The following is a 21,764-nucleotide window of genomic DNA, read 5'->3' on the forward strand; positions in this document are numbered from 1 at the left end:
ATGAAGCATACCAACTTGGTTGGTAAGGGTCCCTGTATCCTAACAAAGGGGTGTTCCTAAATTAGGCACCATCTCCTGCGTATCCATAACTGTTTCTGTAAATCACAAACATATAGTTCTGGAACATCATACTTTTTGACATATGCTTTTGAGGTTGGACTTTAACCAATTCAGTAACATACCATCAATGCCAATTCTCTTTTGCTGAGTATGTAGGAAGATACTGCGGTCAATGACATTTGAAGACAATTACAGATAAATGACCACCAGAATGTAGTGTTTGCCTTGTTCACATTTTCTAAGGGAGTCAGTCATCTATAATTCTGATCATAGAGGTTTCACTGGTTTGTTTGAATATGAAGCCAAATCGTGAAAAACCTGCAGCTGGTTATTAGAAATGATGTTTTCCAATTGAATGGTAACACCTTGGGCCAGATGTAGGAAACTGTTTGCGACTCGCAAACGGCAAAATTTGCCGTTTGCGAGTCACAAAACGCAGTTTCCTATGCAGAAATGCATTTTGCGAGTCGGAACCGACTCGCAAAATGCATTTCCGACTCGCAAATAGGAAGGGGTGTTCCCTTCCTATTTGCGACTTGCAGTGGGATGCAATACCATTTGCGACCGCGTATGCGGTCGCAAATGGCATCGCAGTTACCATCCACTTCAAGTGGATGGTAACCCACTCGCAAATTGGAAGGGGTCCCCATGGGACCCCTTCCAGTTTGTGACTGGACCCAAAAATATTTTTTCAGGGCAGGGAGTGGTCCAAGGGACCACTCCCTGCCCTGAAAAAATACCGAAACTAAAGGTTTTGTTTTTTTTTAAGTGCAGCTCGTTTTCCTGTAAGGAAAACGGGCTACACTTAAAAAAAAAAAAAAATGCTTTATTTAAAAGCAGTCACAAACATGGAGGTCTGCTGACGACAGCAGGCCTCCATGTTTGCGAGTGCCTATACTCGCTATGGGGCCGCAATTTGCGACCCACCTCATGAATATTCATGAGGTGGGTCATTGCGACCCCATAGCGAGTCGCAGTCGGTGTCTGAGACACCGTACTGCATACCAAATTGCGAGTTGCAATTTGCGAGTCGGATGGACTCGCAAATTGCAACTCGCAATTTGGTTTGTTGCTACATCTGGGGCCAGATGTAGCAAAGAAACATTTTGCGACTTGCAAATTGCGAGTCATTACGACTCGCAATTTGCAACTCACAAATTGGTATGCAGAACGGTGTCTCAGACACCGTCTGCAACTCGCTATGGGGTCGCAATGACCCACCTCATTAATATTAATGAGGTGGGTCGCTAACTGCGCCCCATAGCGAGTCTAGGCACTCGCAAACATGGAGGCCTGCTGTAGTCAGCAGACTTCCATGTTCGTGACTGCTTTCAATAAAGCAGTTTTTTTTTTTTAAGTATAGCCCGTTTTCCTTAAAGGAAAACGAGCTGCACTTAAAAAAAAAAAACGAAACCTTTAGTTTCGGTTTTTTTTCAGGGCAGGCAGTGGTCCCTTGGACCACTACCTGCCCTGAAAAAAATGTTTTGGGTCCATTCACAAACTGGAAGGGGTCCCGTGGGGACCCCTTCCAATTTGCGAGTGGGTTACCATCCACTTGAAGTGGATGGTAACTGCGATACCCTTTGCGACCACATATTTGGTCGCAAATGGTATTGCATTCCATTCCGAATCGCAAATAGGAAGGGAACACCCCTTCCTATTTGCGATTCTGAAATGCATATTGTGAGTCGGTACCGACTCGCAATATGCATTTCTGCATAGCAAAGAGGCATTTGCACCTCGCAAACGGCGATTTTCGCCGTTTGCGACGTGCAAATACTTTGCTACATCTGGCCCTGGCCCCTGATTCTATTACTTTTTTCAAGAGAAGTAGAGCTGTGATTAGTAGGTAACTATCAGAGTTGTGTGGATGAGCATTAGCTTTTTTTTCCATAAGAGAGTATAGAAGATTCACTTTCGACATTGTCTTAAAAAAGCAAGCCTTGAGCAAGGGAGGAAGTGGAGTTGGTAAGTCAAATTGGGATGAGGGCATGTTGGCGTTCATTTGTAAGTGATAGAGCCTGTGGATCTGGAATATGCTGATGGGTTAATGGAGGGGAAGGTTGACTGAAAATCCTCTACAGAGATAGATTTAAAGTGAGTGTGGCTAAACAACATTTCCTGGAAAGAAAAGGGAGGAAATGAATAAACCATATTGGGTGTTAGGTCGTGTATGCCTCCGCTGATCATCTGAATGTTTTGAGTGAAGTGTATAAGTCGGAAGATGCAAAGGCATGGACTCTATGAGCTACTCACACATGGAGCTAGGAAGCTTTAAGTGCCCTGTTTGATGTCCACTGATTGGAACATCATGGATTTAAGATGGTCAGAAACATATTATCTGCTGTTTCGTTCTTTCGGTTGCCACCCAACCACTCTAAAGCAGGAATGAAAATCTCTTCGTCTGTATTTCCGGTTCGAAAAGTGAAGAGGAGACGCTCTAGTAGTCTGACAAAACATCTCTGGGTATTGATTGAAAAAAATAGTTGAAACGGATGCTATTCCAATGCATGGTGCAAAACGGTCACCAAACGAGAACGTAACCCACCGACTTCAAGTGCTGTGTAAGTTGTGATGACATTTCGTCTCGAGGAGATTTGAAATTTCTGCCAAGGGCAGTTATTTATTGTACAATATTATTTGTGAGAACAATAAACATGAACCTTTTTTCTTTACCTTACTATCGCATTATATGAGTCATCTGTTTTCCTTTAAATATGGTTCATTTAAGTGAAAGATTTCGAGCTATCTGTTGCTTTCTTTTGCACTGCGGTAGTTGATGTGGAAACCTATGTTGTTCAAAGATGGCTACCACTTTAACTTCCTGTCACTTGCCGGCTTCCTAGGCGAGCCTCGGCGGCACTCCTACCCGTACTTCCCGTCGCTAGGGCAAGGAGCGGAAGTGACGTAGCTGCTGCATGGGAGAGAGGCCGGAGACCTAGAAACCCGCCAGTGTATTGAGTGTGATACAGAATAGGGCTTCTACTGGGTAACTAATTTTATCAGCGGAGGGAGCCTCGCGCCTGGGACAAGCAGCAGCGCGAGCCTTCAACGGACAGCGAAGCGGGGTATGGGAAGAGGGGCGTGCTTAAGAAGGAGCCGCGTGTGAAGAGCCGCCTTGCCCGGTGTACGCCCGAATCGCTGCCATGGAGGCCAAACCAAACCTGCAGTTGGTGTACCAGGCTGTGCAGGCGCTTTACCATGACCCCGAACCCAGCGGCAAGGAGCGCGCCTCATTTTGGTTGGGGGAGCTGCAAAAATCGGTGAGCGTTGGGGGTGGGGCGTATAAGGCTTTTAAAGGAAAGGACACAGTGTTGTCATGTGAAACTGGACAAGTTATTAGGGGCGGCTGCCTTGCGTATGAAGTTGCTGGCGTCAGCGTCCTGGATAGTTTTGGGGGAGGGTTCGGGAAGTCTGTCAGGACAGGTCCCAAAGAGCTGACTCTAGGGAACTTAAAGTTGAGTTCGCAGGCGAGGCACCAAGAGGAGGCTCATGCTCTTAAGCCAATCAGATCACTTTATTGTAAGATCTGGACTTGAACTGGCCAATAAGGAAACGTCAGTTTTGAAGGGACAGTCACAGTGCAGTGTCATAGGAGAGTTGCAGCTCTAATGAGTGGCTCAGTTTTGTCCTTGTTTATGTATTTTTAGTTGGTCAAAAAGGCATCTCATGCCGTTGGTAATAGACAAGAAAAGACGTGGTCTAGAAATTGCTAACAATCATTCTCACTAAAATACTGACTGTGGTTCGCAAAATCTCAAAGTAGTATCTGTATGCGGGCCGACAAATTAAGAGGGAGAGCCGAGCTTAAAGGTCTGGCTCGGATCATAGAGCCAGTGTAAGAGCCGAGTCCTGAAAATATTTGGTATGTTAAATCGTGCAACAACCGTCAAGAAAAACACAACAACGTCTCTTCAAAATTTAAATAAGTTTAGTTCTTTAAATTCGTGAAAGCGTTGACATTAATAAGGCATATTATGGCAGCGCGCTCAGAAGAACTTCGTAAAGGTGCTATTTTGTACATCTGGAGCCAGGACTCACATATTTGAATGTGCTTTCGTATGCGATAATGAGTTTTGGTGAAATAAAACATTTTAAGATTACACAAGTAAATTAAGGAACAGCAATTTATCCAAGATTTATGGTTTCGGTTTGTAGAAATCAGCTTGAAACACATACCTATTTGGCTTTCCTATGTTAAGTCTCTGTTTTTACCCCTTAGTTAATTTTTCTGTAGTTTTTATGTAACATCGCATACTCGACATGGTGACCGAGCACTTAACATGAGCACCAGTTGCATTACACCCAGTCACATACATTCTTTATGGACACGGGGAGATTACTTGATTTACCCTGAATCGCCGGATGTTGAACCGTTGCCGAGACTCGACCCTGGATCACACCTTCCGCAGTCAGTAGCTCTGACCGTAAGGCCAGATCCTGGGGAGAGGGAGGGAGCCGGGCAGAAACTACATGGAAGCGTGGCCGATTATAGGCTCTACTTTAGAACAGGAGCTCAATCGGAGCCAGGCTTCCGGCTCTAGTTTTCAGTGGCTTGCCTATCGCTGCTTAAGAGAGTATATAAGAACTTGTCAAAATGTGGTAAGAAGCTTAATGTTTTATGCTTATTAAGGGTACATCATATAGTTCTTGGTAGGTTATTGGAAAAAATGACAGTTCAGAACAAATGGCTTGTGATTTAATTTTTAAAAATGTATTTGCAGTGACAGCATGTGTTTGATGGATAAAAAGAGAATCTTAGATGCTTGCCAGATTTTAGCATTATTTAACACTATTGTGTATATCGGAATGAGAGGCTATTTGTTTTACCTGTAGCTAATCTCTTGCTGACTAAATGGTTGATTACGTTTGTGTTGTTCTGCAGGCTTTAGTTTCAGTGGGATGTTCTTGTCCCAATTTTGATTTTTAATGTGCACATTTTATGCACCAATCTATTTTGTATACTAATAATTTGTACGATGAATTCTAATTGTAAATGATTTCACATTATTGCAATTCAAATGAGTTTTTCAAATATAGAAGTGTTTTTATTAATGTGTTTTAGTTATGCCACATTTTCTCATTTGATCACAATTTTAGTTAAATGGATGTTGTTTCTGGTGTACTCTTAAACTGCTCCAGTTTATTCCCCCTCCCAGTCTTGCCTCCCTGAATGTCTTCTCTCCTCATGGTTTCTGCATACTTTGCACGGTGACGTGTTTGGTAACTTTCCTAAAGCTCGAGTTCCGTGAATGAAATATTTCTCTGTGTATGTTAAGGAACGTCGATCCTTCTGATTGTATCCTCCTGGCAATGCCTAGTTGAAAATGCTTATTTTTTTAGTATGTGAAATCTAATGCATAGTGCATCTCTGGACATCAACAGGAGGTGATGGTGTCTTGCACATAGACAAGCGGTGAGAAGTATTGCATTAGAATCTGACATGTTTATTTGCAACTGGTTAATGTTGTGATATCTGTCATCATGTCATGTTGAATCTGAAGCTTTTAGTTATTAGCTACGTAAAGTTGTGTAGAAAAGTCCCTGGTTTTGGGAGAGAGTCTTGAGATCTCAGAATTCCTCCTGGGACTTTGCCCGACATAGACATATTGTCAGTGTTGTTTTTGATACCGAAAATGATATTTTCTTACACTTTAGGGACTCTGATTAATTTCCAGTTTTTTATAATTTTGCTTTATTGGTTGTCTTAGAAGTACTATGATTCCTGTGTGCTCTGTACATAGCTTTATAGCATTTTATCAACTATTCTCTACCGCTTGATTAAGATTCTTTAAGTAAATCGGATGCCTTTCCTTTGATCTAGAATTCAGTTATTGAGTGGTCCGGTTAATATTTATTTTGCTAATGTTATTCTTTTGAGACTGAGGGTTGAAAGGACATGGTGTCTTTTACAGTTCGATCAAGTGTGCCGGAGCTGACCTCAAGATGTAAAATTTGGGTGTTACACACCAGATTTTGTAACAGTAAATTGGGATTCTGCTCCTACAGTATTTCTCCTCCAAAGGATTTGCTGTTCGTGTTTAGGGTGACCTTAAGAATTGTATGGCTTAATGTGTGACTGGTATTTAAACTTTATGCAATGTTTAGGCATTGAAGCATAACTGTGCATTTGTGTTTCCAGTGCCATAGACTCATTCCCACCTAATTGACACATTTTGGGTGCATGCTTTTGTCTGAGCTAGGAACGCCTATACCTGGGAACTGTGAGTTTCAGGAATCAATGTGCAGGGGTTTGTGTGGCTATCTTTACGTCATCAGGGAGCAGTTGCTTTAATTTGCTCAGGAGTTTCAGCATTAAATGCTGGGGTCTATTTTATTTATATAGGAGGGGAAAAGGAAAGTTGGTCTTGTGAAAAGACTGAGATCCAGAGTATGTTTGTTTAAAGCTATAGTGTGGGTGTGTGTGTACATATATATATATGTATGTATGTATGTATATATATTATATATGTGTGTGTGTGTGTATATATATATATATATATATATATTTTTCTTGAAGACAGGATAATGTTTTTGTTAAAAGGAGGGGCTAAAACACTATTTGCCCATCTTAATGAAAGGCAGCAAGCAGTTTGGATCTCGGACATGGCACCTAATAAACTTGGATAGCTCCTCCTGTGAATACAATTTGCAGCAGCAGCAAAAACAGCTTGTGGCACAAGAAAGGAAAACAGTGTAAATGCACTGTGAGAGCCACAGTGAACCGGTCACTATAAAAGGCAACACCCCAGAGACATTGGCTCAGGGCTAAGAGGGTATTACACCCTGTATCCAAACTTAATGAGTGGACTCCGCCCTCTTGTGTCCTGAACACAACTGGATCTGAAGACTGCGCAAACAGTATTGTTTCAGTGGCTCTGTGTTTGCAGTGCTCATATGTGTGCCCCCCCCCCCCCTCTTTAAGCCCACCCCTCTTAGGAACACTAATTTAATGGGCGAGGTAATGTTTGAAATGGGGGACATTTCCTATCCAACATTACCTCTTCCAAGGAGGTTTCTAATTGGGCTGGCATGTAGCAGGGCAGCTCACCAACCGAAAATTGGCCAACTAGCCCAACCAGGCTATTGTTTACTTAAGAGATGCTTCCCCCTCATCTAAGCGAAAGCAAGCCTCTCTGCCCCGCAAGGATTTGAGGTGTTGTGGACAAAGATGGCATGTAGACACCATGATTTTTTATATAATATATATATAATTATCTCATAGCCCGAAGGCCAACCTCTTCTGTCATATTTTCACACCACACCCCATGTCCAAGTTACCTGTAGGGTGTCTTCCTGGGGAGCACATTGGGAGTTTTAACCCAGCTCGTTTCCTAGAGATGCCCACTCGGTTCTAAGGAATTCGTGTTTTATCAGAAAATAATAGCTGGGGTGGCAATCAGCCCTTCATTGCTTGGGGACCCTTCCATCTCCTCTAAACTACCAGCATGTCATCCCCAGCAAGAAAGTGGTTACCTACCCCAGTTCCCTCTGAGACACCAAATGGATACCATGATTTGTTTTGTGGTATAAAAAAGCATATTGACTAGGGCTGTCATCTCCTCATGCAGATCTCAATTTTAGCTTTCTGGTTGAGTAGTTTACCTTTAAACATACTTGAAACTCACTGGCTGACCGGGCCTCCAGTTTGGGCAGGTCAGGTGTTTACCCCTAATGTGCTCCCATCCCTAGAGGGCTAGACTTCTGGAATTTGTGTTTTTGTTAAAAAAATAAATAAACAAAAGATTACTTTGCAATGTCCTTTTATCTCCCCAGTGCGCAGCCTCTTTTACTTCGCAATCACTTGTCACTTTATCACATCCCTCACCGATAAGTGTTTATTTTACATTCTGTTCCCACTGACGGTGCTATCCCTGGTGTAACGTGGCAAACTGGTTTCTGAATGGATTTATGGTTTAAGGGCGGCATCCATGACAATTGATGGCCACCTCTTGCTTGTGGTGGGCATCTGTTCTGAGTGATTTATATTAGACTGCAAAACAGATTATGGTAGCGCTCCAAGTGCTTCTGCAGTTTTTAAAAAATTTTTATTTGTTCTTTTTTTACAATACAGAGACTTTTAAGTCAGATCCTGTCCCTATTGGACAGTAGTATATGTTTGACATAGTTCAGCCCCCAAGCATGCATTGTGTATCTGTAGAAAGCATTGATTTTAACCACTGTATTTGAGAAAGTGTACTGTAGGATGCAGTGTGCACTATTTTCTCTACACCGGCTCAGGGAAGAGATGCTCAAGCTCCAGTGGAGAGGGTCTAGCAGTTATTCGTTTGGTGTACGTGCTCACTTAATGCCATTTTTAGTTGGTATTGGAAATGTTTATGGGGCAGTGTTAGGCTCTGAGTACAGGCCTGGGATTGCAACCCAACCTGCATGGTTGGACTACATGTCAGCTCCCAGGTGGTGGGGTGATGTGAGTGCATTATCTGTTGGCCTGGCCCAGCAAGGGCTAAAAGCACATTGGATGCCAGCAAACCTTTGTGGGTGGTCAGAAATGCCTTGCACCATAAACAATCTGCTTCTCTTTTCCTAAGTTAGGAAGTAGGATGCTGAACTCCAGTCTGCCTTCTTCAATATGCCTGAAATTCAGGTCAACAAGAATCATTTTTTGGTAAAATATAAGCCAATATGGGCCTATGTGTCCTGGCTTTAGGCATGCCATTTTTTGGCCTCTGCTTGACATCCACATTTTAGTTCTCTGTCGGAGTAGGTCAGACATTATCTCCTGAGCTGTATCCCCATCCCCCACTGCTTTCCACAAAGGTACCTATGCTATCCCCTGTACAACCGGTAAATATTTAGCAAAAATAAAGATGGTGGAAAGTCTGTCATTCTGACAAGGTACTATCTTTGTCTCTCCTCTAACCAGAGTTTGCATTTCAGCTCTTTTGGAAGAAACAAATCAAGGCACTTTTCTGACACTGTACCCAAGGTTGTTAAGATGCTCTAACTTGAAGGGATAATTTTTCTTTAGCTGGGGAATTAAAAGGACTTGTTCACCTTGCCTAATGGTAGGCTCTCTTGTGTCCTTTCTCCCAGCTATCCGAAACATTACTTTGTGAAAATGAAACTACATGTTTAGATTGTTTTACCGCAGTGGAGCACGCACAAAAGCTGCATTTATGTTTTTAGAATTTTGGGGACACTGTCCTTTACCACTGTAGTTGAATACAGTCTTGATCTTAAAAAAACAGACACAAAAAAAACGTTGCAGCCCATAAGGGCTCCTGATGTCTGGCTAAGATTGTGGAAGATGGAGTGCTTTTTGGATGGAGAACATGGGATGTACTTGAAATGGCACCAGTCCAGTGGTGGCAGATATGTTTCCCGAGTCCTGCTGCTAGGAACTTTTCTTGCCAAGTACATGCGTTTGGAATGCTTTAATCATCTCTGAACACTTCATTAAGGAAGGGCTGCAGGGTCTTAGAACTACGAAGTGGCAGAAGGACAGATGCCACCTTGCTCGTCGGCCTCCGGAGGGTGCCACCACGCTCACACACCTCAGGTAGGGTAGCGCTTTAGCAGTTTACACTGCCTTGTGCCTGATGTGCTTGGCCCCAGCATTTAACCACACAGATGCACAGACGAATGAGAGGGGGCGTAGGTGATGTAAGGTCGTTTTACAGGTGCAGACTACTTGCTGTTTTTAAGCGTTTTTATGCTTTGATCTCTTCTGATTTGTGTTTTTTTTGCCTTTTGTTCTCCAACTTGAGTCTAGTTTATACTTTGTGGGGGTTGTGACAAGGGTCTGTTAGAGCCTGCATTTTAGTGACATCAGGCATTTTTGAGATGCCACGATGTTCACACTCCTCGGGAGGAGTAGCCTACTAGCAGTTGATTCTGCCTCGCATCTGATGTGCTTGACACCGGCAATTAAACATGCCAATGCACGCAGAAGGCACACCCAAGGCAAGGCTAGTTTATTTATTATGTGCAAGATTTTATGAATTTGTAGCCCAATGCAGGACTCAAAAAATCCACTTGCTATGGCGAGTCATATTTGATCAGATCGAGCTTCTTTTCAGGGGGTGTGGAATACCCGTAGCCCGCCACCCAGTGCATACTGCCTGGTTTCAAGGACAACAAATTTTCATGCAGATTTTGTCCTTGGGACAAGCAGGCCCAACCCCCTGCAGCACGAACTCTTTGGTTGCCAGTTCACATTATGGAGCAGGAAGGGAATGGTTTGCAGTTTATTGAATATTTATGTCCATATGATAATGCTTGTGTACTATAATGTATTTATGGTTCAATAATGCAAAACCTTTATTATTAGGGTGAGCGCTGTAAATAAATGTTGTACGGGGCTCGCAAAATCTACTCAACCACTCCTATGGCGAGTTCTATTTTATGAGGCCGAGCTATTTTTAGATTCCACTTCATCCTTCTGGCAAATGGACAAAGAACAGGTATTCTGTTCAGTCAGAAACTGAATTAGCAATTAAGATGCCTTTAAATCTTATTGTTGCCCCATTTGCTCTGTGTTCAGAGATGGAGGTCAAAAGTCAGTTTGACTTCTTGTAGTGCAAATACTTTTCCTTGTGACTGCTGAGTTCCAGGATTTTGTATGGTGAACTGTCTGACCTATGTGAAATGAAAGGCTTTTGGTATCAGGTTTTTCCTAGCACACCCAATTTATATAACTAAGTCAACTTTACAAACATTTCAAAATATACTTCAGTAGGTGTGAAAGGCCATTTTTTCTACTTCTGTGTGATTAAAAACATATTTTATTAGAATGAAAAAAAAGTCAGAACAATTTACTTTGTGATGTCCAAACTATAAATGTTTTCTAAAACCCAATTCTCACATACTTGTATTGTTAATGCACTATATAGTTTTATCAGTAAAGCTGCAAGTTAGTGGGAAGGTTTTTGGACATTTCTTGGACATTTACTGTCTGTAAATGGCAGTGCTCTACCACATTATGCTTTAGTAATATATTTATTAAAAGTGAGTGTTGAAACATAAACTGAGAAACACTCCTGCCCGATGGCAAAGCTGTTAGTAAACTAAGAGGCAAGTCATGCAATGATCATGTATATCCTATACATGGGCTAGATTTATTATACTTGGAGCAAATGTTCAGTGTATTTATTCAAACAAAAGGGGATTTTCTTTACAGCAGAAATGCTAAATCCACATATTTGAAGGTGCACTGGTGAGAATGAATAAAGTCACCTGTACCATACAATTTTTGCCTAGGATCACACTTGGAGACCCGTTTCCAGGTCAAGTGTATTAGTTAGGTCAAGTAGATTATTCAAGCTACTCGACCTCCAGGTCTAGTAACATTTTTATCATTTTTCTAGACCTCTTGTAAGCTATGACTGCACTACTGGCAGTTTCTAGCAAAAAATGTGTGTACATGTTTGGAAAATTTAAAAATATGAGGCTATGTATAATGCTCTCTGAATAGATACAAATACTTGCAGAAGCTCGAAAGCAAGCTTGATGATTCTTTGCTTTCAAAATAAACTATTCACTAAAATATGCAGCTAAGATTTGTTTTTTTCTAAATTACTGTGAAATTTTAGGTACCATTTCTATGCAACATAATTGAATGAAATGTGTTGATGCATGGCAGTAATTCTAAAAATATTCATAGTGAAAAGTCAGTGTAACCAGTTTCAACAAGATTATGGGAAACATGAATATAAACAAGCGCTGGCAAAGCAAATAGCCATGACATTGTTGGTCAGTCTTATGGCCAGGACCACTGGAATGATGTGATTGTGCACCTTAGTGATTTTTTGCATAATGATAGATTTGCCACCTTTTTGTCACATAATCCAGCATCTGCTGCATAATCTACAGATTTTAACAAAACAAAATTCTTCTTACTCAGCCGGTTCAAAAGTTACTAAAAATGTTGAAGCATTTTGTCACAAAATGGAAGGCCCCTTGCAAATCTAGATTGATCACTTTTCTATTGCTCATTGCTATATTTGGCCGTTACACCTGTACTAATAAGGTGCAATCAATGCCCAGAGAGTGTTACCAAGTTCTAAAATGATTAATTAATGAACTAATACTTTACAAAATGGACCGCATTGTGTAGCATAATTTGCCTTTTCTTGCTACATAATTTACTCTACCCTGCTGCATAATTTAACTCTGTCCTGAGCCTAATTCCAGGGGCCCTGCTTATGGCATTGTTTTATGCATGTCTTGTTTTGACATAGCTTTTGTAAAACTTGATTGTTGTGGGAGCTGCCGGGCCCTCACCATTGTATCAAACATGACACAAAGCAAAAGTACACATTGCCACATTAGTTCTTGGTACTGGATAAAACCTTGTGTACTGTTATGTCCTTGTGAAAGAGCAGGTTATCACTCGCTGTGAGAGAGAGATAGAATTTTAATAAAGACAAAAGTCTTGGTTAATGCCAGACCTATTAAGGTGCCTAATTATGAAAACAAAAAGTCACAAAGGGGCACTCAGCAAAAATTGGTGAACTGTAATTTAAATCAAGTAAACATGCGTGTGTAGATTTGCTCATTCAAAAATTTGTTCAGCGTTTACAAGTTGACTTGCTAACTCTAGAAGAAGTTTTACTTCTACCCTTGTCAACCTTTCTCAGCATGGGAAAAGATTAGAGAACAGCTGGTGAAAACCCATAAAACATGCAAGTTAGTAGGTTTGGACAGACTCAAAAGGACATTTCAACCCTTCAATTAGTGCTTACCACTACCTCCAGCACCAGTATGTAGAGCTGCAGAAAGGTGACAACCTAAGGAAATTGCTATTATTCAAGTCCTATTATAGCATTAGGCCTGGCATAATGAGAAAGGCTAATATCAGAGCTTTTAAATGAGATTGCTGCCATAATTTGTTGCAGCACTACATGGCACTGAAGGGACAAATAGATTATATTTTTTACAGGACAATTAGATTTATGAAGCAGCCTGTCCCATGCACAAGTAGATATTTTATTAAATTCCACTCCCCTGATTTTAGAACCTAGGTGTTATGTTCAGTCAGCAAGTGAAAGAGCAATATTGATGCCTTTAAATCTTGTTCTTAACGTGACATTTGCTCTGTGTTCAGAGACCGAGTTCAAAAGTCAGTTTGTCTTCTTACAATTATTTTTCCTTCTGATTGCAGAGTTCCAGGATTATGTAAGGTGAACTTTCTGACTTGCTGTGCAAAGAGCTGAAATGAAAGGCTGTAGGGTGTCAGGGTTTTTCTAACACACATTTACATAACAAGTCAACTGTACAAACATTTAAAAAGTATTTCAGTATGTGTGAAAGCCCATGTTTTGTACTTCTGTGTGATGGAAAAAATATTTTGAAAGGATGAAAACAAATCCGAATACTTTACATGGTGATAAAAATGGATAAAATGTTTTCTGAAGCACAATTTTCAGAGATTATTGTTAATAAACTATATAGTTGTTAGCAGTAAAACTGGAATTTATTAGGAAGGTTTTGGGGCCTTTCTTGGAAAGTTGCTCTCTGTGAATAACTGTGCCCTACTACATTATGCTTTATTAGTTAGTATATTTAACAAAAAAGTGCGTATTTAAACAAAAACTGAGTAACACTCCTGCCCTGATGGCGATGCTATTAGTAAAGTAAGAGGCAAGTCATGGATCATGTGTCCCTTAGATGTGAGCTAGATACTTTTTATACATGGATCAAACATTTTGTATATTTAATCAAATAAAATTATTTTTTTGTACTGTAAAAATGTTAAGCTTACATTTTTGAAGGTGCACTTGTATGTGAGAAAAAGCAGATATTGTAAACTAGAATATTTGCAGAGGATCACACAGTTTCAGACCTGTTTATTGGTCAAGTACATTTGTTATGTTGAGTAGATTATTCAAGTTACTCTACCTGCAGGTCTAGTAACTTTTTTTTAGTTTTTGAGGCCTGCAAGGTGAGATGTAGGGGAGTGGAAGTCTCCGACCCAAGGTTGGGACGGGGGAGGTATTGTGCTTGCTGTAACTCAACATTCGAGGCTTCAAAGGGGGTGGGAGGTTGCACTCTCCTAACACAGCTATCCCCAGGAGGTCCTAGGAAGGACAGGGTGGGGAGGTCTTGGGCCCCAAGGAGACTCTTCGGCATGTGCCTTAGATAATGCCCAGTCTCTTATCAAACACAGCCTCAAAATCAGCGTGTTGATCAACTCAGCGCAGTTGGACTGTCTGACCTGAGCCAAGGGGGATTCACGTTCTGATTTTGCCATCTCTGCTCTGCCAAGTTATGGGGTGGGGATTATAGACCGGACCAGGCGAAAGGGAGGTGGTCTAGCCATTATTTTTGTACAGCAGTTGAGCTGCACACTAGAACTGATTGTATTAAAGGATGTGAAGTGGGACATTTTTAAAGTCAAAATTAAGAACATGGGCTGGCTGGGGTGTGTTAGGCTATCGTGCGCAGGGCGCCAAAAACAATTTATTTCGTATTGTCACCAAGTACTTGAGCCCTTTGTCTCTTGCGATAACCTCATTATTTTGGGGGCTTTTAATTTGCACTTAGATAAAAAGTTGGACCAGGATAGTAGAGTGTTTTTATGCGTAGCTTTGGCTTGATCCAGTGAGTCAAATTGGCAACTCGTGAAATTGTTCTTATACTTGACTGGATTTTTGCCATCCAAGAGGTTTTGATCACCACAGAGTGCTCCCAGTTAAAATGGAAAGATCATAGGCTAATATCATTCAAGGTCCGTGGGACAGAGATGATAGAATAAACTCAAAACTGCCCTAAGAGTAGTAGAAGTTTGGGTAAAATTAAAGCAGAGGCGTTTGTTCAGGCCATGGGGATATGTAAGGAGAGAGGCTTGACAGGCCTAGGTTCACCTGATTGAGTCAGGTCTGCAGTGGAGGATCGTGTTCCCAGGACGGGAATCGGCTCAAAAGGCAGGATGAACCCCTTTTCCCTGTTGTATTCAGAGGAGCTTAAGGAGCTCCAAAGGCAGTGTAGGAGTGAGGGGTGGAAATGGAAATTGGCCTCTGAGCTGGTAGAGAAAATGAAACTCGGGGAGCTTACCTTAAAATATAAAAGTGTAATTAAAGAGGCTAAAGAAAGATGTCTTGCTCTGATACCAAGATCATAGTCTCCATCTCAGATGACTGGGAAGAGAGTGCGGACAGGTTTCAGGCCTGTATGCTGGAAGTCAGCAGGTGGATGAGGGAGAACTGGCTTAAAATGAATGGAGGGGAAAAAAACAAAATGATGGTGGTTGGAATGGACATCTCAATCTGGACTGAACGTAGCTGGCCAGATAATTGTGGTGCTCTACCTGACCAAGTAACAGCAGTCAAAAACCTGGGGTGATGTGTGTGTTGTTGGCTAGCCATTTTAGCTATAGTTTTATATGTGTTATTTTAGCACCCTAGCCCTGCTGCTGTGCACTTTAACCTAGATATGTTTTATTCGGCTTTGTTTTATTATTTTAACATTAGCCACATTTGTGGTCTTGTTGCATTTTTTCTATCTAGCTGTTCTTCGTCTAGGTCAGCACTATGTTCTTAAACAAGACATTTCTTTCACTCTGTGCTTTTCTCGAAGGCTGCAGTAAGCTAGGTGATATGCTTTGTCTCCAGTGTTCACAGAAACATACTCTTACGTGGGAATCCTTTGGAACATCAGCTGTTTTATTATAAAAACACTACTTTGCCCCATGCATGTTAGAGGGAGATTACAGCCAGATGACCACAACCTTATGCTGATTGCTTCGCTACAGCTGCTTATGTAGACTACAGGCCTCTTGTTCAGGTAAGAGGGATGGTCTCTTCCCTGGGGGAACCTGAAGGGCAGAAGTAGAGCTTAACATGCTGTGCTCTAACATAGCTTAGGTAGGAACTATCCTCAAAACCTATAGTACCAATAAGGTAGCTGTATTCTTGTCTTTTACTCTCCTTGTCACAATTTTAATCCTATTGTGATTCATTGTCCTAGTTACTGGAATACATGCCTTATTATCTAAGATACAGTTACTTCAATAAAATCGTATTTAACTATACTCTGCCTCTGATTGTCCTTGCATATGTGAGACTAATGTAACTGAGAGAAAACGGATGAGATCTGAGTGACCACGATTCCCATGAGGAGTCATTTTTGTCATGCGCTTGGTTGCCCCAATCATCCCTACTCTTGGGTGGAGATAATGCCCTGCTAGTTAGCCAGAACAAACTCAGATTAGGCTGACAGGCGTCTCGTGGTGCGGGATCAGACTCAGTTCCCCACAGTACAGATGATTCTGCCACCTGAATCCAGTAATCTCATTAGGATAATGAGAACCTACTCTACATTAACACCTTAACTTTTGACCCCAAGGTTAATAGAACAATCAGTTTGTGTTTTTATATGATTAGAATCTTGAAGAAAATATTGCCACTTAAGCCAAAAGAGTTTAGGGTACCGGTGCTCTTAGCTTCTCATTTCACCTCAGCTAGACTACTGTAATGCCCTGTATTTAAACTGCCATCAGCTCTCGCTAAACAAGCTTCAATTAATTTGGAATGCAGCAGCACGCTTAGTCCTGGAATTACTCAAACACTCCTCTTTCTCAGAAGGTCTGAGACACCTCCACTGGCTAACTATAAAGAAATAAGTGTCTTTTAAGGCCCGCTGCCTGATGCATAAAGTTCTTTATTCTCTGGGCTCGAGCTATCTTAAGACAACTGTGAATTGGTATGTTCCCAGGAGATCTCGGAGATCAGCGGGATGATATATGGTTAAAGTACCGTGGTGTAAAAAAAAGCCAGGTTGGGGAATAGGTCTTCTCAGTAGCGGCTGTGGAACTCCATAACTAAACTTATTTGTATCCTTAGTTCACAATTGTTTCGCAAGCAACTCAAAACGTGGTTGTTTACATCTTAGTTTTTGGTAGGGGCTACTTAGTAGTGGTTTACTAGCATTGGACTGCCTTGGGTTACCCGGTTTCTCTTCTTCTCTCCAGCGCTTTCATACCTTTTAGTCTAATGCACTTTAGAAATGTCACAAATACAGGCTTGAAAACTTTGTGACCAAAGTGAATGGGACAGCGGTTGCAACCATAGGACCAAAAACACTTTCAGCATGGTGTACAAGAATTGAGTCCGGAAAGTGCAGGGGGTAAGGGCAAAGTCTCATACCAGGAAAGGGACAGGATGTTACTAAACATAACAATACTTTAAACCTTGTATTTTGTACAGCAGTGAAATAGTGCTGTGCACCGCAGAAAAGCAGAAGGGTTTGATTAGGGTCACAAAAGAAACCGATCTTTCCACACGTGATAAAAGACTAGGAGCTGCAGGGAGAAGGAAGGAATAGAGCCGGGAAAAGACAAATGATCAAAAGGGAACAGGGAAGCTATCCTTAGGAATAAAGAAGAAGGGAGCATCCAACGGTCGGGCAGTGTGGAAGCATTTTTGTGTAGCTTCTTTTTTTGTGTGTGAAAGGCAGTATAAAATGCCCCTTAGAGGTGGCTTTCTTTCCTTGTTCATGCAAAATCTTTGAGCGCATGTTAGGACTGCAAATTTCGGGGGCTCAGTACAGGTTCTGCACCTCTATACTGCTGAGGTATTGCCCATGCCTTCAGAGAAAACATCAGTCCCGCAAAAATGACATGGTGGCACAGACTGGCAGTGGGTGCATATGAGCTTACGAAGAGGGGCAGACATCAACACATCCCTCATTAGAAGGCCATCCCCCCCATGCTGTAGGCATACATGGGCAGACCTCATCACTTAACCTACAAAACCTGATTTTCCCAAGAGCACACAGGCACATAAGTTGGGCCATTGCTATGTTTAGAGAGTGCCTGACTGAGTCACCTAAGAGGGGTGAGCCAGCATCCAGGGAACCCAACCAGTTCTGAACATATGTATAACATATAGAGGCCAAGAGGAACTTAGACATGAGTATGTTGCATGGAACCATGTAGTCTGTCTTAGCCATTGTCCCTTACGATCATTAAAACGCTGATTGAATTTAAAAAAGGAAACATTTTGTCAGTTCTGTGGTGAAAAAGTCATGAGTGATCTAAAAAGTGATAAAACACATCTTTCCACAGTTCTGTTATAATATTAGCCCACCCGTGAAGTGTCTGTCTGGGGCAGAAAAGTACCTTGAAAAGGGCAATTTTTGTTGTGAATGACTACCATGCTTGGGACTTGAGGGAATCCTACTAAACCAGGATTTTTTGGGAAACTAGATTCGGGAATTCATGGTGGTTTGGTGTTTATAGTGATGTCCTATGGGACCTTATGTTCTTCTCTGAAACCGTGCTGTAGTACATGGTTGTCTTCTGCTTTTGACCGTGTTGACACTGCTCTATCTCAGCCGTATTCTCTTCTTACTTGAGCCTTCAGGTTTAACATTTAAGATGCGCGGTGCTATTAATATTACCAAACTTTAATGCCTTCTCCCCTTTACACCTGGCTCAGATCACCGTTTTTTTTTTTGCTGGTGAAATGTATTTTGCTCTGAAAAGCTTTTGTCAATTAGGTTAAATATCAGGAACAGTGAACATGAGGGCAGTGCATCTGCCTCTGACAAACGTTAGCTAAAGTTACAGATTTTCATCACTTTTCTAGGAGGGGAAAGTTTCAGATTGTACTTTATGAATGATATTCTTGGAAGTTTAATTTCAGCGGAACTCTGCGAGCGTCTGTTTGCACATTTTTGCTTGAAGATTCTTGTGTTGTAAATGCAATTAGCTCAGCTGATGTCTTTACTGAAATTTGTTTGCTGGTGAGTGATGTGCCTGGGTGGTGGCAAATTTCTTTATATTTCTACGCTATAGCGTCTTAATTTTGTTCTGTTTACCAAAAATATGCCTAGCGAGAATCTTTTGTTTTTTTTTAAGTGTGCTTTTCACATTCTTAATGCTTTTGGATCGGTATGCAGGCCGTTAAAATAGAATAGGTTGTAGATAAAATACCATATACCACACTGTTAACTTGAACATCACAAAATGCAAGCATTCACTAAGCAGTACTTATGTTTTCGGCTTTTGTGCCGAAATAATGTATCCTTGGAATGTTTGTTTTATTTTCGCAGAGCAGCCTATTAACCCACCCGCAGTTCTACTGCCCCGCCGAGTTATTTGGAGATATCCTAACAGTGCACCGTTTTACTTTGCAACTTGATCGGGCAAATCTGGCAGTAGAGTTTTTCAGTCCCGTGCTTGGTTGATAGATCAAGTGTCAGAAAACTCCTTCCAGCTGGCATACATAGTTGTCAATTGATGCTATGCTAGGGGAACAGGGGTTTCCTCCACACCATGCTCGTTTTTTAAATATGATCGCTTCTTTTCAAAATGGCTGTTGTCAGCAGAGGCAACTTTGGAGTGCCTTTGCTGTAACTGTCGAGTCGGACTCAGCAGTTTCCAGTGTTTTTAAACTGGGATCTGTGGTATACTTTAAAAAAATAGATGTCTTAAGTATATTCAGTAGTAGAACATGTCCTGCTGTTTTATGTTACTAGGGGCCAGATGTACGTAGTATTTTGCATGGTGCAAACTGCGCATCGCGATGCTCATTCATATTTTGCGAGTCGGTACCGACTCGCAAAATGTAAATGCGTCTCGCAATTAGGAAGGTGTATTCCCCTTCCTAATTGCGAGTCGTACCGCAATGCTAAATTGCTTTGTGACCGCGAACCTGCAGGGACCCCTTCCCCTTTGTGAATGTTGCCAAAAATGTTTTTTCAGAGCAGGCAATGGTACAATGGACCACTGCCTACTCTGAAAAAACGAAACCAAATGGTTTAGTTATTTTTGTTGTTGTATTGCAACTCGTTTTCCTTTAAGGAAAACGGGCTGCAATACAAAAAAAACTGCTTTATTTAAAAAGCAGTCACAGACATGGAGGTCTGCTGTCTCCAGCAAGCCACCATCCCTTTGAGCGCAGGGAATCGCTATGGGGTCGCAAAATGCGACCCACCTCATTAATATTAATGAGGTGGGTCTTTGCGACCCCATAGTGATTCGCAGACGGTGTCTGAGACACCGTTCTGCATCCGAATTAGCGATTCGGAAATTGCGAGTTGCACCGACTCGCAATTTCCAAAACACAAATTCGGATATTGCTACATCTGTCCCTTGGTCTTTTGTTGTTGGCATGAACATTTAACCATTTAAGTGAATAGTCCCCACTGCTGCTCTCAGTTGTTCAGACCTTTTTAGGTCAAGCGTTCAAGTGCTTAGACCTGTTGTAATCTCTCTCTCTCTGGGCTTCTAACCACGCCCACCAATCACTTTCACGCATTCATGGGCTTGCGTTTCGAAAATTCTTTATCATTGATCATTGCTTTATGTTTGTCCCGCTTTGGGTTAGTTTTGTTACTGCCTTGGACACCAACCCTGTTACATGGATAGTTGCACATTTGCTGATACGTTTGTCTTCGTACAAATGTCTTTTTCCTCACATGTCTCTCCTTCGCGCTCATGGTGGATGTGGCACTTTGAATCGGCTCGCTTATGTCAACCAACTGTTTTACTTTTTCATTTTCAATTTCTGTGGCAAGAAAAGTCCAGTTAGGAATTTACAACGTCAGTAGCTCTAACTTGAACAAACGCGAGCCCCATTGCTTTGCAAATGCTTGTAAGGTCTTGCAAGTGTTCTCGCTTGTGAGGTGTATACAACAGGGGGCACCCATTGCTTACCATTCATTGGCTTCTTTGTCACACTTATTTGCTGCCTTGTAATTTGGCAGTGTGCACCAGTGTCACCACCCCTTCTTAGGCTGGAGCAATCACAAAGTACAGATTGCTTCAGCTTTATTGCTGTCCTTCCACTGATAAAGGTACAATTGTTATTTATGTATTTTCCATGTTGCTTCTTCCAACTCCCTAACACTCTGGCAAGACCTAAAAAGTGCTATATTGCGGCCAGTGCTGCCATGTCCTTGGGCTTTTTTAACATTCCTGTTGCCCCTTCCCTTCCAGCCACCCTCCTGTTGTCGTGCTGAACATTTTGGTGCAACACAAACCTAGCTCGGTCTAGATCATCTCTGGGTCCCCACACTGTGTTAGTAGGGACCCCAAAATAATACCCCATCCACCGTTCAGTGTCTTTCTAAGTGCTCTCATGGCTGGAATGTTTGTTGTACAGCTAAGCGTAGTTTGTTTTAAGGGCCTTGTTTGTAATATCATTGCTATAGGCCTTCTACCCCATGTTTAATATACTACACTGTATGTATTATTTAATGTTTTTTTCTTTTTGTGTGGTAATGTCCTCTAGGGGTTAACTATATAATTAAATGACCATGTTTCTTGCAAATATTATTTTCATTGCGGCCTCCTCTAGGTGCTGTTCTAAGCAATACAGTCATATCAACATACTAAATATTCGTGGCACAGGGAAACGTACCAGATAATGCTTTGTTGGGCATTACTTTTGCAAACCATTGTTCCTCATAACTCGGCCTGTGGTGGTCTTAGGACAATGGGACCACCACCAAAACGTTCTGCACGGCATACTCTTTCAGTCAACATTATATTTGGGTCCCCACGGTATGCTAGTGGGAACACCAAAATAATAACCCCACCACTATTCATTATATTTAAGCTCTTTCGTGGTTGGAACTTTTGTTGTACAGCTGAGAGAAATTATGTTTTTATGGGTCTTGTTTCTAATATAATTGCAATAGACCTGTTAGTCTTCAAAATGTATAATGCACTACAGCCTCCAGGGGCTAAATATATGGCTACAGCGCATTACTTTCACCTGTTTTGTCATATGGTT

The 21,764-nt window shown here is 41.6% G+C and overlaps 1 protein-coding gene across 3 annotated transcripts in view; it reads left to right on the forward strand.

The window, feature by feature from the left end:
• The first annotated feature begins 2,956 nt into the window (after positions 1–2,956).
• TNPO3 (transportin 3) overlaps positions 2,957–21,764 on the forward strand; it is a 991,461-nt gene continuing 972,653 nt past the window's right edge. For all 3 annotated transcript variants that reach the window (XM_069229384.1, XM_069229382.1, XM_069229383.1), the window contains exon 1: positions 2,957–3,323. In XM_069229384.1, coding sequence (XP_069085485.1) covers positions 3,207–3,323 — 117 coding nt within the window. In that variant the 5' untranslated portion in view covers positions 2,957–3,206. The remainder of the gene's footprint in view (positions 3,324–21,764) is intronic.

Source organism: Pleurodeles waltl, chromosome 4_1, assembly GCF_031143425.1.
Source record: "Pleurodeles waltl isolate 20211129_DDA chromosome 4_1, aPleWal1.hap1.20221129, whole genome shotgun sequence".
In the NCBI taxonomy this organism is placed as follows: Eukaryota; Metazoa; Chordata; class Amphibia; order Caudata; family Salamandridae; genus Pleurodeles; species Pleurodeles waltl.